The sequence below is a fragment of the Microcaecilia unicolor genome, chromosome 1, assembly GCF_901765095.1.
Source record: "Microcaecilia unicolor chromosome 1, aMicUni1.1, whole genome shotgun sequence".
In the NCBI taxonomy this organism is placed as follows: Eukaryota; Metazoa; Chordata; class Amphibia; order Gymnophiona; family Siphonopidae; genus Microcaecilia; species Microcaecilia unicolor.
Genome location: NC_044031.1, coordinates 685,864,724 through 685,886,970, shown reverse-complemented (window position 1 = coordinate 685,886,970; position 22,247 = coordinate 685,864,724). Strand labels below are relative to the sequence as shown.

General features: G+C 40.9%; 1 protein-coding gene across 1 annotated transcript in view; it reads left to right on the top strand.

Annotated features, from left to right (window-relative positions):
• Positions 1-22,247, top strand: part of IREB2 (iron responsive element binding protein 2) — a 69,441-nt gene that overhangs the window by 2,978 nt on the left and 44,216 nt on the right. The window contains exons 4-8 of the mRNA XM_030188118.1: positions 6,787-6,952; positions 7,711-7,848; positions 8,870-9,091; positions 15,206-15,275; positions 19,148-19,331. Of these exons, the coding sequence (XP_030043978.1) occupies positions 6,787-6,952; positions 7,711-7,848; positions 8,870-9,091; positions 15,206-15,275; positions 19,148-19,331 (780 nt within the window). The remainder of the gene's footprint in view (positions 1-6,786; positions 6,953-7,710; positions 7,849-8,869; positions 9,092-15,205; positions 15,276-19,147; positions 19,332-22,247) is intronic.

The following is a 22,247-nucleotide window of genomic DNA, read 5'->3' as shown; positions in this document are numbered from 1 at the left end:
TTGTTTGCGTTCATAAATGTATATTTAAAGCTGCCTGCTTGTTATTTCAAGTAATCTATGGCCTTACCTCAGAAATGTTAATTAATATGTTTAAAGATTTTCTTTTTGACTATTCAATACAATTACAACGATCTTTGGTACTTTGCTCTCCAAGTGCAAAAATGTCCTTTATTTTAATTCTTTGTTCTCTTATTCTTCCTTTTTGGAATACTCTACCTGCTTTAGTGTGTCTTGAATCTTCTTATATTTAGGAACAAACTGAAAACCTTTTTATTTGATGATTAAGATTCTGCTCTTTGTTGTTTCTGTATATTATATGTTCTGAATTGACGTATTGTAAACCGTAGCGAACCCTTATTGGGGTTACAGCAGCATATAAACAAGAAATTGATATTGAACTTTTCCACTTGTAACTGGTCAGCTAGAATGGGACGTTTCAGTGGATGCTTTCTCAGAGATACAGTGTGAACAAGATTTAAGTATGAATTGGAGCCCATCATAATGGCATAGTTGTGTGTGGTAGATTTTGCCTGGAAGTTTATTGGTGTCTTATTCTTTAAGCACACATTTTTCTAATGGCAGTTACAGGGATAAGAGAATGTGAAGTTGCACACCTACAACGGGTCTGTGGACAGCAGGATCCAACAGCCACATGTGGGTTTCGCCACCAGATGGCAGTGCTGTGCATTCCATCGTCCCTTAGCTCAGGCTGTTGGTGCAAGACACTGGAGATTGGGGGTAGACTAGTTTGCCATCATGTTATATTACAAGATGTGGAATGAATGGGAGTCAAATATGAGGAACTTGGCTGAGTTGCAGTAATAGAGGGAACCAAATCTACCAAGACCAATACGGTGCAAATTGAATGAGATGACACACCTTTAATTGCAAATGCATCTGCTGAAAGACCATGATTGCCTGGGCGACAAGAGCAAAAGAGAAGGACCGTGATTGCTGAGGCTGAGAGTAGATCCCAGCCTCAGAAGCAAAAGCACACTTGGCTTTTGCTTCTGAGGCTGAGATCTACTTGAGTCCCCCATTTATCAATTACCTTCTGGTTGAGGGACCACTCGTGTGAGTTTAACGACTCAATTTGTCTGCCAGTGATTTTGATGACCCAGCAAGTAAACTACCACAAAGAAGACATTTACAGTCAGTGCAAGTGCCCAGCTTCCCGTCAGATCTTGTTCCTCCCCCTTCCTCTGTTTATTGATGGTACTGCATGGTTACTCAGTTGTCAGTTTGTGTTGTGATGTGCTATCTGATAACACTTTTATTCCATGATAAACTGCTCTGATGTTCTAGTTGACTGATGTAAAGTGGCCTCCACCTTTGACCACAGACCTTGTGTCTGCTGATCCTGCAAGTGTGCTACCCACCCTGAGAGGGATACCTCTGTGGTAAGTATGATCTGTGAACCTGGGGGATGAAAGTTTTCCTCTCATAAGATTTTGATCAGTCATTTGTAGTCCGATGGATAGAGGCTGCTGGTGTTGGTTTGCTGCCGTTCATAAAGAGGAGCTACTTATTTGTATGAGAGAGGTGGTTGAGTTCACTTTGTAGGCTTGTGAAATTGGTTGACTTGGAGCCACTTGTGGTCATCAAGTTCTCCTTGGTGCAGGGGAAATATCCTCACTTACCACATGGGGCACGTTGTGCTGCACTTGACGGTCGGGGTGAATTGAGACTTCTGCAGAGGCAGTTAAGCGGTGGAACCTTAATTCAGTCTTTCAGACCCTTCAGAAGCTTCCTTTTGAACCACTTTGGAAGGCCTCCTTAAAGACCTTGTGCCAAAGACGACGTTCTTGGTGGCTGTTGCATTGGCACGTAAGGTTTTGGAGCTTCATGCTCTTTTGTCGCAATCCCTTTCTTCACTTTTCTTAGACAGGGGGTCTCCCTGTACGCGGTTCCTTCCTTTTCTTCCTAAAGTAGAATTAGAATTTCATCTCGCCAGTCTCTGGAGTTTCCATCCTTTTACAGAGAGGACAAAGAGGCTCTGTCTTCTTCCTTGAAGCTTCGCAAAGTGCATTAGATATCTGGAAGCACTGAATGAGTTTTGCAAATCAGACAGACCGTTTGCTATTTGGTAAACAGAAGCTTGGCCTCATGGCTTCCAAACCGACAATTTGCTAGATGGCTCAAGGAGCCTATCACGTCAGCTTATTTGCTTGTGGGGAAGCAGGCTCCTCGGGCCTTGCGGGCTCATTCTACAGGGCATTCAGCAGCATCCTGGGAGGAGACTACCTTACTGTCTCCAGACATTTGCAAGGCAGGAACATGGTTGACGCTGCATACCTTTTGCAAGCAGTACAAGGTGGACATGGCATGCTCAAAAGCCAGTTTTGGGGTTTCGGTCCTCAGGGCGGCTTGGCCAAGATCCTACCCACTCTAGGGATTGCTTTCGAATATCCCATAGGTTCTGCAATAGTGGGAACTTCATAATGGAAGGAAAATTAGGTCTTGTCTGATAACTTTCTTTCCATTAGTTCTCACTATTCCAGAGGCCCGCCCGAGTCACCTTGCATGGCGCTTCCCAGCATATTTCTTGTTCTGTACAAGTTGTCCAGAGATGAGAGAGGTCCATGTGTTTGCTCGCCTGGTTAGTGTTAGGGTAGTGATTTGTTTAAGGCTATTGTGTTTATTCAGCACTTCTCCTTACTGCTTGTCTAATTAAATACTGAGGAGCTGGACTAAATGCCGAGAGAGATGTCTCGGCTGAGTTCCACATGCTGGTTGATGGACACAACTATCCCACAGATTCTGGAATAGTGGGAAGGAAATTTCTTTCCATTAGTATCACCTAATAACTAATTTTCTTCTTCTTGGACATCCTCCCTGATGCCCTTTGCCACTGGAAGGATGGCATGGCTATGGCTACTGCTGCACCTCTTGATTCCATATAAATATAAAAAGATAATCTGATTAGAAATTTTGCAGCATCTTCTGAAGCCTGCAGTTTCTGAACTTCATAGAGGTATTGAGATATTTGAAATTGAGCAGTAATGCACGCTTTTGGTATCATGTTTTGGTAAATTTTCCAGCCAACCATGTCCAGTATCTTTGGATCTTTCCCAGGAGGGGCATTTGAGTGGGTTTTAAACTTTTGCATTGTTTGAGAGTGGATTCAACCATCACTGATTAGTGAAACAGTTGAAGTATAGAGTTTTAAAAGCTGTGGCTGTAAGAGGCATGGACAGTGGCAGTTGCCAAATGTGGGTTTGTTGCTCTAGTAGTAGTTCGTGAATTGGTACTGAAATTACTGTCTTAGGAGCTTCCAAATATTTTATTGCCCCAAGAAATTTGTGATTGTCTCGGAAAAGGTGACTAAAGTAGTAGATCCAAAATGTTGAGAATGGCCAGTTTTTCGTGTTGTGGGCTGATAAGCAGTCTCAAAAAGGTACATTTATGAACTTAAAAAAAAATTTTATTCATATAAAAGGATGGAGTTTGGACTGTTGTATTACAAACTGTTTGCTCTAACAAAATTTATTAAAACCTCACTTTGTTTCTGGTGATTTTAGTTGCTGTTTTCACAGAGATAGTCACACTTAGATTTAGGGTCAGAATTTTCTTAATGGAAGTTATTTAGCCAGCTTCTGTAAAAACTTTTGGGGTAAGTGGTGTCGTCAGATTGTGGGTTGTTCTCAGGAAGTGGAGAAGGAGCAGGATCAAATGAAATGCCTGGTCATGGTCTGTGCTGTGGAGAAGGCATATAATGTGAACAATCCAAGAAACATGAACTGTCTGACGAGATGATTGGCATTTGTGTCTGGAGTCAATGGATATCGCTGCTGAAAATAGGGAGGACACTGATGAAGATCCCTTTTTGAGGATGATTCCTGGTGGTGTACTGCTGAATGGCTTTGATGATTTTGTGCCTTACTTACTCTGAAGAAATTGTCTCCATGGCTCTGTGAATATCGGATGAGACTTTGGGAGTGGCTGCATGGAGGTGCAGCAGTTGGTGAGTCTGCTCATTCTGCAGACAAGTGCTGCTGGCCTCGAGCTCCAGGGAAGGTGGAGCCTCAATGATATAGCATTGAGGAATGGCACTGATGAGACTTGGCTGTGTCATGGTAGGAGGAGGAGAAGAGTGATGGCGCCAACTCAAAGAGTAATTGCTGTGGTGATGGCACTTAGAAGCGTGCCTCCCTCAATGACCTGATTCTGGGGGAGGAGACTTCATCATTGCTCAGGTGGAATCTCTGGTTCAGGTGGTACGGGTTTTGTCCATTGGAAAGAGCTGTTGGGAAATAGCCTGCTCCAAATCAGCTGCAAATTTTTTTTCAGAGGGCTAATCTTTGCAAATAGTTTTACTGAAGGATTTTTCCAGTTTTCACCAAGTTGATGGTGATTTCAGTTTGTTGCTAGATCACTGAACATTGTGGTCTATGTGTAGTGATTTATTTGAAGAATATTTCTTACCATAATGAGGAGGTATCTTGTCCTCTAAATAATTTTTTAATTTATGCTCTCAATATTTTCTTGCTTTTAAAGACAGACATCAAAGCACATTTTAGACAATTTTTTACATCATTTCTTTTCACCAAGGCAAAATACACAGTCATCATGCATGTCAGTAAGTGATATTTTATTTTGGCACCTAGTACAGTGCTTGAATCCTGGTTTATTCTCCATGGTGAAAATCTATGAAACTAGCTGTAATTGAATGTTGACAGAATATTGATCAAGCACCTGAAACAAGGGACATTCACAATCTGCTGCTGTAGCAGTTGAAGTAACTGCCACTTACTGGAAGGAGTGCAGAGTCAGAAATGGAGGAGCAGGTTGAGAAAATTGTTTAGATGTTTGAGTTAAAGGACAAGGGCTGCACAGCATTGTCAGCTGGTGATGTCACCCATATGTGATCCTGCTTGTCACGGAAAATCAAATTTATTTTATACTTCAACCAGAAATGGATTGATGGGAGTTGAATGAGAAAAGAAGTGCTTGGATTATATTGGTACAGGTTAATGGACTTCGAGATACTACATAATAACGTATGATAAATTGATTGCAGTTGAGGGCCAAATTGCTTACTCAGTCTCTGTAATCCCCTACTCCACTGGATAGATTAATATACAGTTCCCCTACATAAACCAACACTTTTTCCTTACTTTTTTACCAAACCTCTGAATAATGCTCCAGTCATTGCCTGTACAACTGATTCAGTCATGTTTAAATTCTGTTACAGTTCTCACCTCTACCACCTCCACTGACAGGCTTTGTCTTCCATTTTGGTTCTTATTAGACCAATGTTCAATCCAAGACCCATGCCCCCTCATGATTCTTAACATCAAAATTTGTAATAATCTAGATGGCCACCAAATCTAATGAGGCTTACCCCATGCTTTTGGATAGTAGGTTTGTAGCCATGGCCACTCACACAATTTACCTAAATCTCCTTGGAAAACTAATACAGCCATACTGTCGTCATCTGCCTATTGACATGTATTTTTTTTTCTCTCTCTTTGGCCCTCTGAAATTCCTTATGACTGAACAAACATTGAAGCTGCCTTCCTCATTTTCTTTATCTGTTAATCTATTTCCCTCGCTCCAGCTCTCAACTGTGCTCTGTGTCTAAAATTAGGGCTGAATTTCAGTTAAAAATTGTAATAGCGGGGCATAGCCTGCAGTCCATGGGGAAGGGAGCATAGGGATGGACTGGAGAGGCACGCATTTCTTCTCCCTCCCTACTCCCCCATATTAGATATCATACCTTTTGCTGATTGGGATGCCGAAGCCAGTCAAAGAAATCCACTGTCAAAGTGTCCCCCTCCCTTCTTGTGCTACCTTAGGAGCAAGGAAGTCAGCGGGATGCCACCAGCCACCGATGCCGACACTACCTGAGCATGAATTGAGCGTGCTTGGGGAGTTCAGATGTTGGTGACTGGAGGTACTCTGCTGTCTTCCTTGTTCCTGAGGCACTGCAAGGAGATGACTCAGGCAGCTGATTTCTTCAACTGGTGGGGCTTCAGCTTCCCCACCAGCCATTGAACAGGTACTGCAGCTTTGGAGGGGCCTGAGCCCCCTCTCTGTCTCGTATGTGCTTCCCTCCCCCCCCCCCCAAAAAAAAAAAAGAAAAATGCCTTCGCCCATTCTCCATTTCTCTCTCTCATATATGTGACCCCCCCTGTGCCTTTACCCATTTTTCTCTCTCTCTCTCTCTCTTTATATATATATATATATATATATATATATATATATATATATATATATATAAATTTGCCTCCTGGACCACTAGCAGGGCTCTCTCTCCCCTCCCACTTGATCTTTTAATTTGTAGTAAGTCTTCGCCTGGAACTGGCAGCCGTATTGAAACACTGCCTCAGCCTGCACTGGGCCTTTCCTTCTGACCCATCCCGCCCCCTTCTGAAAAGAAGTAGCATCGGAAGGGGACAGGACGGGTCAGAGGGAAAGGCTGAGTCAGCGTTTCAATACGGCTGCCGCTGCAGGGTGAAAGCTTACTGCAAAATAAAAAGGTAAACTGGGAGGGAAAGGGAAAGAGAGCCATTGGCGATCTGGGAAGGGAGGGAGAGATACCGGACCGACTGGGCAGAGGATGGAGGGCAGTTAATTATGAATTGCAATTAATATTTTTAATAGTGTAATGTGCAGCCCTATCTAAAGTATTATCTTTTTTTTTTTTTTTCTGTTGTGATTTTGTAGTTGTTAGACTTCTTTAAGCATGCACGTTACCAAAAGAGTGGTCTTGTAGTCAGGGACATTGTACAAGAAATCTGGACTGCAATATCTTGTTTAATTTCTTTCATTTCTTCTAACTAGATAGCCTACCTTACTGTATACGTGTACTGTTAGAAGCTGCTGTTCGTAATTGTGATGACTTCCTTGTGAAAAAGCAAGATGCCATGAATATTTTACACTGGAAAACAAAGCAGACTGTAGTTGAAGTGCCCTTCTTACCTGCTCGAGTTCTTCTTCAAGATTTTACGTAAGTGATATGTTTGCTTTTTATTTGTTTAACTGCGCGCACACACCTTTTGCTGGCTTTCTTTATTGTGAACATAGGCTATACTGCAGACAGAGTCAAGTCTGAAAACGTGTGCACAAAATGCTTTTCATTCGCACATAGGTCAGCAAGAACTAGGCGAACATTGGTTGTGAGGGTGGCAAATTAGAAATTAGGTATGAAGGGAGTCAAATCAAATCAGTATTCTAGGACACATCACCCCTTTGGTATGGCCTCTTGCCTTTCCTGCATACAACACTAATCTGCTCCTTTATTGCCATATATCCTTCTTACATTCTCACTTCCCTTCGTACCATGGCAGTAATAGTGTGGTTTTATGCGAGTTAGTTTCTCTAAACCTTTAATTGGGAAAAGAGTTTGCTTCACATGGCAGTTGAAACCCCAAAGCCTTTCATTACATGTACATCAAATCGGAAACTTTTCCACCCAAACACATGCAATTTGCAAATTGATCCCTTTTGGTAAATTATTATTCTATAACCAGTTTATTTGAAAGTGTAGTCACTTTCAAGAAGAATTGCTTTGGCTTGAATTTCAAACTGCAACTTTAGCTACTGACATGAAATCTTAAAACAATGAATCTATTACATTTTTATCTATATTATTGTGTCCTTGAATCCATTGTTATCTGTAGCAAAGAAACTTATATTGATAGTGTTTAGAAAGCACAATAAAAGAATTACAATGTGGACAACTACATTTTTTTTTCTCCTTATCAGTGGCATTCCTGCTATGGTAGATTTTGCTGCAATGAGAGAAGCTGTGAAATACCTTGGAGGTGATCCTGCAAGAGTCAGTCCTATGTGTCTAACAGATCTCATCGTGGATCATTCTTTGCAGATTGATTTCAGCAAATGGTATTGAAACTAAGATTTATATTTCTGTGCAGTTAAGCATTTGAACAAAAATGCTGATGGATGGAAAGTACATAAACTGTGATGTCATACTCCCACATTTGCAATAATTTGAGTGTTCACAGATTTTCCATATATCTTGTATTTGCAAATTTGATTTTTTTTTTTAATTGGCTTCGGATCTACGTATTCTGTAGTAGTTCTCGATACTGCATGCCAGATGTATTAAACTTTTTTCCCCCATAAATTTTAGATGGGTAGATCTATGTGTTACAGATCTATACAAAAGATCTAATACAATGTGTGTGAAAAGTCTATCTGCAAAGCCAGTATACAGCAGTTTGTGTTTTATTTTTTTGTTTGTTTGTTTTCTGAAACAAAAAAGCAACACTGGGCCTTTAGGATTGAGATGATAAAGTCTCTTGTTTATTAATTGACGGATAGACCCGACATGGGCCGTGTTTCGGCGCACTGGCGCCTGCCTCGGGTCTAGACATAAAATAACAAAAAACAAACCACATATACACGTAATAAGAAACATATGCATTCTAAAACATTTTAGATATACATGTTTTAGGATGCATATGTTTCTTATGTGTATAATTTTAATTTGTTATACATATGTCAAACGCAAGTCTAAAGTGAAGTATCTATACGTAATAAGTTCATTTTATATGTGCACTACATACAAATGTATGATTTGTATGATATATATTGGTTTGTTTTTTGTTATTTTATGTCTAGACCCCTGAGGCAGGCGCCAGTGCGCCGAAACATGGCCCATGTCGGGTCTATCCGTCAATTAATAAGAGACTTTGACATCTCAATCCTGAAGGCCCAGTGTTGCTTTTTTGTTTCTGTATTATTTTGTATGCTGTTTTACCCTCTCTTTTGTGTCTTCTTTGTTTTCTGACAGCTACAGCATATATGTAACTTGCTGGTAGTTAATGCTTGTATTCCTGAATATTATGCAGTAAAATTTGAAATAAAATAGTAGCTAATGCCATTTTCCACTTTGGAACAGTGCTATACAGAACGCACCAAATCCTGGGGGTGGTGAGCAATCGAGGGGCCCAGCAAAGCCATCTCCACTTAAAGCTCCAATTCGGAAACCACAATGCAGAGGACAGAGTAGCTGTAAAGGCCCTTGTAGTGGTGAAGAATTAAGTCCTGGCAAGGGAAAGACTTCTGCACAGATTGAAAACACACCGTTGCTTTGTCCTTTCCACCTGCAGCCTGTGCCTGAGTAAGAGACTCTACATGCATTCAATTTGTCTGACTTAGGATTGATGGGGGGTTTTTCAGACTACAAGAAGGGTTAGTCTTATTTCTAAGAAGATGATTTTGAATTAATTTTAGTATTTTGAACAATTACAATTTGTATATTTGAGTTATGATGTTCTGGATCCCTGGAAGTCTTCACACTTCTTTCTCTGGATTCATAGTAGGTGTGTACAGGTGCATGTAATATTGTATAGGATACAGTGGGTACAGTTTTCTCTGAAGGCTCTCAAGATAGAAATGAAGTGTCTAATAGTCTAATTTTATTTCTTTTCTCCTTGTTTGAGGAGACTGAAGCAAAGGGACTTGAGAACGGGGAGCTAGACTGCACAGGCTCTTTCTACCTTCCCACCCCTAATTACTCCTTCCCCAAATTCTTTGAAGAAATCTTTCTACTTTTTTATTTTTCATTAGCAAATATATTTTCCAGTTTTTGATGTCTCTGACCTGATTTTTCAGTCAGTGTTTCGTCTCCCCCCCCCCCCCCCCCCCCCCCCCACTACCAAATTCATTGTGTTTTTTTTTATTTTATTTTATTTATGTCTTTCTCTGGTGTCCTCATCTGTTTTGTCTCCTTTCTCTTTTCTTTAGCAGCAGATATTTTCATATAGTGGGTTTTTTTTAAATTATTTCTTTTTATTGAATTTGAAAAACAAAACCAACAGCATTCAACATCAAAACTTCTAGACGGTTAGCCAACATGTCATCATCCTTAATCATCCTCCCTCCCACCCCCCACCTCACTCCACTTTACCCTTCCAAGAGTGCCAACACATCTCACCTACTTATACCTACCTAGTCAAAAAGCCCAAAGTGAAGCAATGTCTCCACAATTTACCTTCCCCTCTGGGAGTCCAAAGCAGAATCTGTTGTCCGTATTTTCCAAGTTTCATAAGGTGTCCAGATCCACAGGACAATTAATTTAGTTGTTTAGCTGTGGCAGCGACAATGGTTTCCAACATGCTGCTAGTGAGAGTTTACTGTCTGTAAATGAATGAATGGCCAGCTTATGAATTTCTGGTTTTATTTTCTTGGGCTTAAAATGAAATAGACAAAAATCTGCATTCTTGGGTAAATGGCACCTGTCATAAAGATTGCCAGTTGAAGGCAAGTCCACCAGATATGGTACATATCGTTGTGTGCACCGCACTCCTCCAGCACTGCCCAGTGCCATGGTGGTACATTTTAAGAAGCCTCATCAGTATGTAGTACCATCTGTACATAATTTTGTATCCGTTTTCAATAAGATTACTCGCTATCGAGACTTGAAAAAATATTTAAATCCTCTTTCCTGGTCCTTAATGGCACACATAGTGCTGAGATCTGCTTCCCATTAGTGAAATAAGTGGCAATGGGAAATGTTTGCACCAAGAGCGCTGTGTAGATGTGGGAGATGCAGCCCTTTGCACTTGCCTCATGGAGATTATGAATTTGGTGCAATTTACCTTTCTTATAAAAAAAGCTGGTTCAAAAGGATAATGCCATTTATACTTTATTCCTTACTCTCGCAATTGCACTAAGAAGGGCCTCAATTCTGAGCGATGCTTTAGTGTAGTGGAGGACAGATCTTGATAGATCTCTAACATGGTAGGAGTCCCACACAAATTTTGTCACAAAATCTCATTTCTGGAGAATGCACTTTTTTAATTTTAAAATCACTAAAACAAACAATGATGTTCCTGTGCACACCCAGAGCGCAGTGCATCCGAACGATTTGAATCTCAGAGGGACCCATCGGGGCCTGCTCCTCAGAAAGAAGTACATTCACTAATTTTTGAACAATTAACTCAGCCAGTATATTTTGGGACCTCCAGTAGTCCCCAGAACCATAGGTTGCAACGTCTGCTTCTGTTTTCAAGATCCTCAATTTTTATCCCGTCAACTGCTGGTGTACTTGTTGGTGATCTTGGAGATGTGTGTGCAGAGAGCCTAGCACTTCTGTGTGCTCCTCCAGCCGGGACTCCGAGCCCTCAACTCTATGGCCCAAATCTCTGATTTTGCCCGGGAGATCCTCGACCAGGCTTGTCTGTATGAACTACCTTTAAGTCCAGCCTTATTTCCTTCAGCCATTGGGGTGATTGCCAACGCATCCTCACTTGCTGCACCCAAGGACTGCTCCCCATGCAAGCTATTCAAAGCCTGAAATGGGTTGATGGTCTCCACCATCTTGGCACTGTCCTTTTAGCTCGTGATCGGGGCTCTGGAGTGAATGAAATTTGTCAATGACGCTTGACGGTTCTTAATACTCATCTCCCTGCATTAAGTGCTGTTCTGCACACTCGGGAACCTTCGTGTACAATGCCAATATAACATGGCAGCAATATTTCACATTTTGATCTGGGATAATGCGGAGCTGCCTGCTCAGGCAGCCATTTCTACAGATGACATCAAGCAGCAAATATTTTAATATTTGTTTCTTCCTTTTATATTTCCTGGGGTCTTTTTTTCTTTTCCTTTTTGTCTGCTTAGACCAAGGGTAGGCAACCACAGTCCTCAAGGGCCACAGCCCAGTCTGATTTTCAAGATTTTCACAATGAATATGTATGAGATCTATTTGCATACAGTGGAAGCAGTACATGCAAATCATATTCATTGTGGAAATCTTAGAAACCCGACGGTTGTGGCCCTCAAAGACCGTAATAGCTTAAGCTAGGGGTGGGCAATCTGCATTTCTTTTGCCATTCCTCCACCTCTTACATTATCATCCTGTATTTCTTGTTTTATTTCGTCCTCCTTGTCCATTTTGTGACTTCTGGTCCTTTCTCTATTTCTAACCCCTTTCTCCCAATCCTCAACATTTGCTATCCTTCCTCTCTTTACTTCTTTTCACCCCCACTCCACATCACTCTTCCATTTGCCCCTGTGCTTCCATTCTTGCTCTCCCCCATGCACACATGCGTACACACTGCTGTCTTCTTCCTCGCACACACATTCCTTGTTCCCCTGTGCCACTCTTGATTACCTCTTGCTCTGTATCTCATGGTGTCTTGCTTTCTGAACTCCCACTCTCACTAACTCTCCAGCTCACTATTTTTGATCTGCCCCTCACATATACAAATTTGTTTGCTTTCTGCTCCCTTTCCCATTGTGTCTGCAGGAACCGGAGAAAGTGTTTCCCACTTCACTGTTAATTGGCTCATTCTGCTGGCTCAAGACCAATAAGAGGTGGAGAAATGGCAGCAGCAAGCTAAGAGCTTCCTCCAGGTTCCTGCTTCAGTCCTCCTAGTGCCTGCCTTGGTTTTTAGCCTGTGTTGGCAGACAAAGCAGGAGCTGTAGTACTGACAACATAGGATTTGGAAATGCTTAGTCCACCCCACAAACATCTCTTATACCAGATGCCTATGTCTGACTTGCTCTATGGGTTTGTGAAGCAGGGATCTTGGATGATCTTTACTGGTCCTGGGTCCTCTTTCCAATATGAGGCAGTGAGTGTGGTAGAATAAGACATACTCAAGCAGGTGTTAATGTAGGATTGATTTGATTTATATTGGGGGGGGGGACCTACGTTAGTCATGGGTATATTAAATTGGTCCACTATAAAGGTGTCATTTGTAATTTGAATTATTTCATAATTCAACTAAGTTCCAAAAGAACTAAATTCTAAACTTTGAATTTTGTCACTAAATTAATTTTGTGCAATTTTAACAACCCTGTGCATTAGGAATAAACATTGAGCAACTCCAAGTGATTTGTGGGTTTCAGGCTGAATAACACTGATTGGATAACATTTCTGATGGTTTCTCAGAATTTTAGATAAATGAAATTATCACTGGGGCAAAGAGCAATATTTAATAATATGTTTTCAGATTTGTTTCATATCTAGAAATAGTTTCATAAAGCACAGACTGGTGACTCCAACCTTGAAGAATGAATTACTTTTTACTTTTATTTTCATTTTCCCAAGTAAGTAAAGGGTGACAAAATGTACAAGTCGTCTTAAACTTGCTTGTATGAGGGTTGGCAACCTTTGTTGACCTTGAGGCATATTTTCAAAGCACTTACTTACAAAGTTACATAGTAACGGATGGAACTTTGTAAGTCTAAGTTGCTTTGAAAATGAGCCTCCTAGTGTTGCTAATAGTGAAGATGCTGGAGTGCAGGGAAAGTTTATCTCATACCAACATGATTTCATCCAATTCTCACCAATAGTATGCCAGTCAGTCAGTGGCGTAGCCAGAGGAGGAGGGAGGCCTGGGCTCCCGCACCTTTGGCTCAGGACCCCCCTCTGCTTTCTTGGCTGGCAGGGATGCCAAACCCCACCAGCTGAAGACCTCTCCTGCCAGAGTCACACCTGCAGAAGCACTTATTCAGGTCTGAGCGTGCGCAGGAGAGGCAGCATTAGCAAAATAGTGGAAACTATTATAAAGAATAAAATTATGGAACACATGGACAAACATGGTTTAATGGGACAGAGTCAGCATGGGTTCAGCCAAGGGAAGTCCTTTTTTTTAATTTCTTTGAAGGCGTAAATAAAACATGTGGATAAAGGTGAGCCGGGCGATGTAGTGTATCTAGATATTCAGAAACCTTTTGATTAAAGTTCCTTATAAAAGACTTCTGAGAAAATTAGTCATGGGATAGGAGGCAATGTTCTGGTATGGATTAGGAATTGGTTATTGGACAGAAAACAGAGGGTAAGGTTAAATGATCATTTCTTTCAATGGAGGAGGGTGAACAGTGGAGTGCCACTGGGACCGGTACTATTTAACATATTCGTAAATAATGTGGAAGTCAAAACAATGGTGATTAAATTTGCAGATGACACAAAACTATTCAAGGTTGTTAAAACACATGCAGACTGTGAGATATTGCAGGAAGACCTTAGGAAATTGGAAGACTGGGCATCTAAATGGCAGATGAAATTTAATGTGGACAAATGCAAGGTCATACACATTGGAAAGAATAATCTGAATCATAGTTACCTGATATTAGGGTCTACCTTGGGGGTCAGCAACCAAGAAAAAGATCTAGGTGTCACTGTAGATAATACACTGAATTCCGCTCAATGTGCGGCAGCGACCAAAGAAGCAAACTGGATGCTAGGAATTATTAGGAAAGGGATGGTGAGTAAGACTGAAAATACTGTAATGCCTCTGTATTGCTTCATGGTATGATATTTCTGGTCGCCATATCTCAAGATAATAGTGGGTTAGAAAAAGTTCGAAGAGAGCGACCAAAATGAAGGGGATGGAACTCCTTTCATATGATGAAAGGCTAAAGAGGTTAGGGCTCTTCAGCTTAGAAAAGAGACAGATAAGAGGAGATATGATTGAGGTCTACAAAATCCTGCGTGGTGTAGATGTAAATAGATTTTTACTCGTTCCAAAAGTACAAAGACCAGGAGACACTCAAGGAAGTTACGTGGAAATACTTTTAAAAGGTTTGGACACGTTCCTGGCGGAAAAGTCTGCTATTGAGACAGACATGGGGAAGCAACTCCTTGCCCTGGTATTGGTAGCATGGAATGTTGGCACAATTTGGGTTTCTGCCTGGTACTTGTGACCTGGCTTGGCCACTGTTGGAAACAGGTTGCTGGGTTAGATGGACCATTGCTCTAACCCAGTATGGCTACTCTTATGTTCTAACATGCCTGTTGAATAAGTGCTGCTGCAGGTACGACTCTGGCAGGAGAGGTCTTCGGCTGGCAGGGCTTGGCATACCCACCAGCAAAGGTAATATTCTATCAGGGAGGGGAAGAGGATATCAGGATCTCCCAGTCCACTTTTGGGAACCCCCCCCCCCCAAAAGCGACTTCTGGCTACACCTCTGCAATCTAGCATTATAGCTATTTTCAAACTTATGGGCTGGCTGTGCTGATCTTTGTCTGTGTGTGAGAGAGAGAGAGAGTGTGCACTTTGTGTGTGTGAGAGAATGTATGTGATATGCACAGCCACCCCATGAATTTTGAAAGTGATCCTTGTGTTTATTTTCAATCGACCAGTACGTCAGCAAATATTCAGGGCAAGTGTCAGGTGTTTCCAACCCCTGTGCTAGTGTTCTTTTCTGATATAAGTCCTTTGTTTAGATAAGACCTTCCTAAACATGAAAGCATTTTATTCTTATTTTCCCTTCCTTCTAGGCCTGATATAATGTTAAAAAATCAAGAGATGGAATTTGGCCGGAATAGAGAGAGACTTCAGTTTTTTAAGGTTTGGCCTTTAATCTTTAAAGAGATGTTGTTGTTGTTCATCATGTATTCAGTTTGATAGACATGTTTTCATCCTGAGAAAAAATATAAGCTTTCTATGTCTTTACTCTCTGGGCTTCTTGGGCCTAATATGTATTTCTATGAGGCTGCACTTGTTGCTCTTTTCTGCTGCTTCTTAAGTGCCACTCTGTAGCTTCCCATTATTCCAGAACCTGTGGGTAATTGTGTCCATCGACCAGCAGGTGGAGATAGAAAATACTACGGAGCTGGACTGGATACCAAGAGAGATGTCTCAGCTCAGTTTTCAGTTCTGTATCTCCAGCAGGTGGATGGACACACTTTTTTGCCTCTGGTTTTGAGTTCTTTATTCCTGTGGTCTTATTTATAAAAATAACGAAAGGGTTGCAGAGTGGCTTCAGAATTATCTGACACAACATAATATTCTACACGCTTCTCAGTCAGGTTTTAGGAAAAAACGTAGTATGGAAACAGTGATAGGAACTTTGGCTTATGGAAAAAATTTATTGAGTAAAGGTCAGTGTGCAGTTATCGTTCAGTTTGATCTTTCTTGTGCTTTTGACTTAGTCAACCATGTTTTAATGCTACAGATACTAGACCAACTGGGTATACAGGGGAAAGTAAGTTGGCTCCATGGTTTCCTTTCCAATCATTATTTGATAAAGAAGGATGGAGCTCATTTAAGTGTGGGGGGTTCCTGAGGGCTCCCCACTTTATCCCATACTTTTTAATATCTTTTCAGTCATTAGGTGTGGTCTTAGACCAACTTCGGGTAAATCTTTTCATATAAACTGATAATATCACTGTTAGTTTGCCTGTACTTGAGTCCTGGTCGAACACTATGGGGCTCATTTTCAAAACACTTAAACTTGCAAAGTTCCATAGGTTACTATATAACTTTTGAAGTCTAAGTGCTTTGAAAATACGCCTCCAAGTCTGTTCAAATTTGTATGAGGTTAATAGAGGACTGGTTCATGGCTTATCGCATAAAGCTAAACAGAGATAAAGTTTTTATGGATAGGACCTTCCAATGATCCTAAATTCCACCAAACATTTAAGGTAGGCTTTGATCAATTTTTCAGTTGAACCACAATCAAAAGTACTTGAAGTAGAACTTGACAACCAGTTGTCTGTGTATAAGCTACACTCGGGTTGTTGTGAAGAAGTCCTTTTGTTTTCTCAGGAAGCTTAGAGCCATGAGCACATTTTAAACTACTAGCCTTTAGGCTTTTTGTTCAATCTCTGATCTTACTGAGATTAGATTACTGCAATATTGGTTTTGTTAGTTATTCTAAATCTCCAATTGCAGTTAGTCCAGAATACTTCTGTTCAGCTAATTTATGGACTAAAATGTATGATTCAGTGAAGGCTTTCTATTCTGTGCTCCATTGGCTTCTGTGGAAGCACAAATACAATTCTAAGTAGGAATAACAGCCTTTAAGATATTGTTGAGTGATGGTCCAATTTACCAATCTAATTATTCTGCTTCATGGCTCAAAAAACACTTGCAGTACTTTTATGTTACGTTTCCCTACAGTTCATAAGTTGAAGTCTGTGAAACAGTTTTCTGCTTCTCTATCATATCAGATGGTGGCAATTTGGGACTCTACCTATTACCACAAGATTCTGTAGAAATTTCTTGGAGTTTCAGAAAATGTTAAACCAGATTTCTAAAACAAATGTTTTTATCTGGTTATGCTTGGTGGTTGTAGGTTTTTTTTTAATCAGATATAGTTATTTGCTTTATAGTTTTGTTATTCCTAGATGTGAAACTAGGTTCTTTATGTGGTAATCCGCCTAGAACTGACATCAGAATATAAGACTAGAATGTAATGTAACATAAGTATATTTACCAGTAATTTATATCCAGGACTTATATAAAATGATAAATTTACCATATATAGAGTCAGTTTTTATTTTGAAGCTGGAGTCAGTACAATTTTAATGACTCTTAACTCCACCCAAAATTGCAGTGACCCCCACTTTTTTTGTGTGTGTGTGTATCCCAACCATTGCTCAAGACTTCTCCAACTGAGAGGCACCAACTGGGTGCAATCACAAATTGGACTCTTAAGCTAGCCCGTAAGGGCCTGATTTTATAACATAGTGCCCATGGGAGGAATCTAAAAGGGCATCTGGTTTATAAAAGCCACAAGAATGTCTCTTGACATCATTCTAGATGCATTTCCTGGAACTCTGTCTCTGAACGGTATTGGGGGATCAATCTAACCGAGAGCCTTTTACATTTCTTTGTCTTCAGCCAGTCTGCAATGTTAACAGGGTCTTGGGTATCTTCTTTAGCAGGCTTGCCTAGACATGTTTAAACAGCCAAAGTCTTTGCTTTCTTAGTTCATAGTTACTGTATCTCGGTGATCTGGAGAGTCAGCTTCACCAGCATAGTATAGACAACATCTGTAATGTACTAGTTACAGTGGCTGGGGTCTTACCCCCTACAATCCTATGACCTTTTTGCTAATCTGAACTAGTCTTATTCTGGTATGTGATGTATTATGGTTCCCATGACTACTTAAGAAGCTCCATAGAACAACAGAAGAGTTGCTTCAAGAATTTCATAATCATTTTTTTTCCATTGTGCCCCCCCCCTTTTTAGTCATTTCATATTAGTGAGAGTGGCTTTTGGGAAGGGTGTGCATCTCCATCCATATTTGAGTGTTGGTGTGTACATATGGCCATATATGTTAAGAGTAGGAAGTGGGATATAAGTGCAAGCAGTTGAAGCAAACATTCCTGTCACCAGAGAGTAAAAGGAACAATGAGACATGGTGCCATCACTGCTTCATCTGCTTGCTGACATTATTGATATATGGAGCGTGGAAGAAATGTTGCATGTGCTTTCTAACGTAATTTTATACCTTGTTTGTGTGCATGTAACGAAATACTGTGCAAAGCACAGTGGGTACAGTTTTTTTTCTGAAGGGTCCCAAGATAAAAACAAAAATGGATAAACTAATTCTATTTCTGTTCCTCTGACTCCATGGATAAACGTATTTTATTTCTGTTCCTCTGACTCCTGATAAGTATATGGAGACTTGCATCCGATCACAAGGCTGTTTGGCCTGGTCCTCAAGCTCAAAGGGAACCTCTGATTTAGAAGGTGCCTTTTTATTTTGGTTTCATATGGTGTTTTACTTTTATTATGGCTAGTGACCTCACTCTGGAATTGGCTGTCTGAGCATCAGACAAATATTTTGAAATATTTTGAATTATCAAAAAGTATTGCATTCCACATTGACTGAGAGAATTACATCTTTCTTTGTGAGAGATTAAAGACGCTACTGTGTGGTTTTCTATTAATGTTGCTGTAAATTCTGTGATCACTAAAGGCCCTTTACAAAGGCACGCTAGCATTTTTAGTGTGCGTTGTGTAGACGCCCGTAGTAATATTATGGGCATCTACATGGTTACTGCGCGCTAAAAACACTAGTATGCCATTGTAAACAGGGCCCAACGTCTTGCCCTTTAATCAGTAATTCTATGGAGATTACTGTGTGTTTTGTTTTTTTTATTTGTTTTTATTCAAAATTTGCCTGCTGTGGCATTTTTATCGCCACAAAAAATGTATTAGCATATAATTTGAAATTCTCAAAGTTTGAGGTATTTTACTATTTTTTCCCTTGGCTGAAAGTAAGGAAAGATGTGAACCAACAGAAACAGGCAATGCTCAGTTAGTTTAATGCGTATAAATGTGTGCCAACAGAGATGTGCAATGCTCAAAATTAGTTTGAGTATAAATGTGTCAGAGGTGGTTCAGCCTTCAGTGTATGCTAACTGATGTTTTGTTTGTGAGAATCTTGAAATCATATGCTCCTTCTTTTCTTCTGTATTTTAATATAGTGGAGTTCCAAAGTCTTTAAGAATGTGACCATAATTCCTCCAGGAACTGGAATGGTGCACCAAGTGAACGTGGAATATTTGGCTAGAGTTGTTTTTGAAGTTGAGGATTTCCTTTTTCCAGACAGTGTAATTGGCACCGATTCACACATAACTATGGTGAATGGGCTTGGGATCTTGGGATGGGGTAAGTAGACATAGATAAAGTTGATAATTTATTCTGTTTTTTGTAACTTTTTATGTGCAGTGAAATAATTATTTCTGAAATTATTTTTCATTTGACAAACTTGTCTAAACACTGAGAAAATATTTGACATTGTAATGCTTTAAAAATTGAAAATATTAACTCTAACTTATTAGAGCATTGGCTAAAAATGTATTGTATTAATTGCCATAATTTGCTCATGAGGAGGATTGAACACCATCAGTTTCTTCCTTCTTATAACATAATTAAATTATTCCTTGCAGCTGCAATTGGTGGTCAAGATGTTTTTTTGCAAGGAAAATCTGGGTATTTGACCATGTGCAAATTTTTTCCACACTTGTTCAACCACATAATGTAGTGTTAGTGGAGGACTAGTGTGATGGTTAGGACAGCAGGGTAAAAATTCCTGCTGATTCCCCTTATGACTTGGATAATCACTTCTCTCCATTGCCTCAGATACAACCTAGGGGCATCATTTACTGATGACCATAAATGTAATTTAATGTAAGCCCCATTATTCTCACTGAAGCCTGTTTACTAAGTATATAACATTAATTAATGTACATTAGTGTGTGAAAATCTTTTGGTGTTGATATGTGCTGTATTTGAATGTAATGTGTCTTACTAATGTAAAAGGTATAAGCTAAATATATAAAGAATTTATTCCTTGGTGTCAGCAGCAGATGAATCCAAAGACTTATGGGTTGTGTCCATCTACCAGCACGTGCAGATGGAGAGCACTGAACTGCACTGCCGTATAGGATGGAATGCTCTTTGGTCAGTCAGTATTCTCTTTCTCCAGCAAGCGGATGGATGATCTCTCATGAGCTCCTGGTTTCTTTTGTGAGCAGCTCCTGTTCTGGGGGTCTCAGTCCAATTGAGCTAGGGGTGTGTGGCTGAGCGGTGCCGCCTTTAAGGGGAGTACACCTGGTCCCTCCAGGTCCCTCCCCTATTTTTCTGCCTTCTCCAGCCTTTTTCCTTTCTCCTTTCTCACAATAGCAGTGTCGAGAAATACTGGTGCCCCCTGTATCGGGGCTGAGGGAGGAGAGGGCAGATAATGTGCCTCCAGCGACTTTGAGGCACATTAACACTTAACACTCGCCCCATGGTGCTATTGGGAGATAACTGCCATATCTCCCAATAGCACCACGGGGCGAGTGTTAAGTTTTAATACTTGATGGGCAGCTTACCACGGTAGCGGTTTTCTTCCGGTACCTGGAATGGCAGCAAGGTAATTCTTTGCTGCTCTTACCACCTGAAGCACCGAGCAATGCAGAGTTTTTATGCTAGCTGGGCAGGCTCTCCACAGTATTCAGGTTTCTCGGTCAGGGAGCTCTGGTTTGCTTGCCTATGCAAGTGAACTGCGGATTAGTCTCAGGGTGCTGTCAGCACTTTGGCGGCCATTTTGTTGGCGCGCAAGCCGGGGTAACTGTCGGAGTTTTCTGCTGTGCTCCCATTTTATCCCTGAGGTTTTTTGTTTGTTTTTTTTCATCAAGCCCAGTATCCTGTTTCCAGTGGTGGCCAATCCAGGTCACAAGTACCTAGCAAGATCCCAGAACAGTACAAAACATTTTATGCTGCTTATCCCAGAAATAAGCAGTGGTTTTTCCCAAGTTCATTTTAATAACGGCTTATGGACTTTTCTTTTAGGAAGCTAGCTAAACCATTTTTTAAACACGACTAAGTAAATTGCTTTTACCATGTTCTCTGGCAGTGAATTCCAGAGTTTAATTACACGTTGAGTGAAGAAATATTTTCTCTAATTCAATTTAAATTTACTACTTTGTATCTTTATTGTGTGCCTCCTAGTATTTTTGGAAAGAGTAAACAAGCGATTCACATCTATCTGTTCCACTCCACTCATTATTTTTTTAAGATCTCTTATCGTATCTCCCCTCAGCCGTCTTTTCTCCAAGCTGAAGAACCCAAGCTGTTTCAGCCTTTCCTCATAGGGAAGTCGTCCCATCCCCTTTATCATTTTCGTCGCCCTTCTCTGTACCTTATGCAGGAGTTTGCGACTCCAGCTTGCAATGGGAAATGCTATTGGCCTCTCTGCAGTAGGTGATGGTAGTTACGGATGCCAGCTTATTGGGATGGGGAGCTCATTGTCTCCACTGATACATGCAGGAGCATTGGACTGTGGCGGAAGCAGCGTGGCCTATCAGTAGGCTGGAAGTGTGAGTAGTAGTGAACACCTTGCAGGTCTTTCAGGATATGCTGGAGGGTGAGGCGGTTCAGGATATGCTGGAGGGTGAGGTGGTTCAATTTCTGTCTGACAACATGACACTAATGTACATGATTCGGCAGGGTGGAACACAGAGTTTTGACTCTGGCCTCCAAGGTGAGCAGTCTCCTGGAGTGGGCAGAGAACCACATTCAGTGCCTGTCGGCGGCTCACATTGCAGGTGAGATGAGAGCAGTGTACAGGTGATCTTTCTCTTCGCATCTCCTGGATTCAGCAAAATGGGAATTTGCAGTGGTGGCGTTTCTCCAGATCTGCCAGAGGTGGGGAACACCGGAGATCGACCTCATGGCGACCCAGAAGAATGCCAGGGTGGCTAGATCCTTCAGCAGAAGAAGACAGCTCGCCCTTCTCTGTACCTTTTCTAATTCCACTATATCTTTTTTTGAGATGCAGTGACCAGAATTGAACACAATATTTGAGGTGCGGTCGCACCATGGAGCGATAACAAAGGCGTTATAACATGCTCGTTTTTGTTTTCCATTCCTTTCCTAATAATACCTAACATTCTATTTGCTTTCTTAACTGCCACCGCACACTGAGCAGAGGGTTCCAATGTATCATCATTGACGCCTGGATCCCTTTCCTGCTCAGTGACTCCTAATGTGGAACCTTGGATTGCTTAACTATAATTTGGGTTCCTATTTCCCGCATGC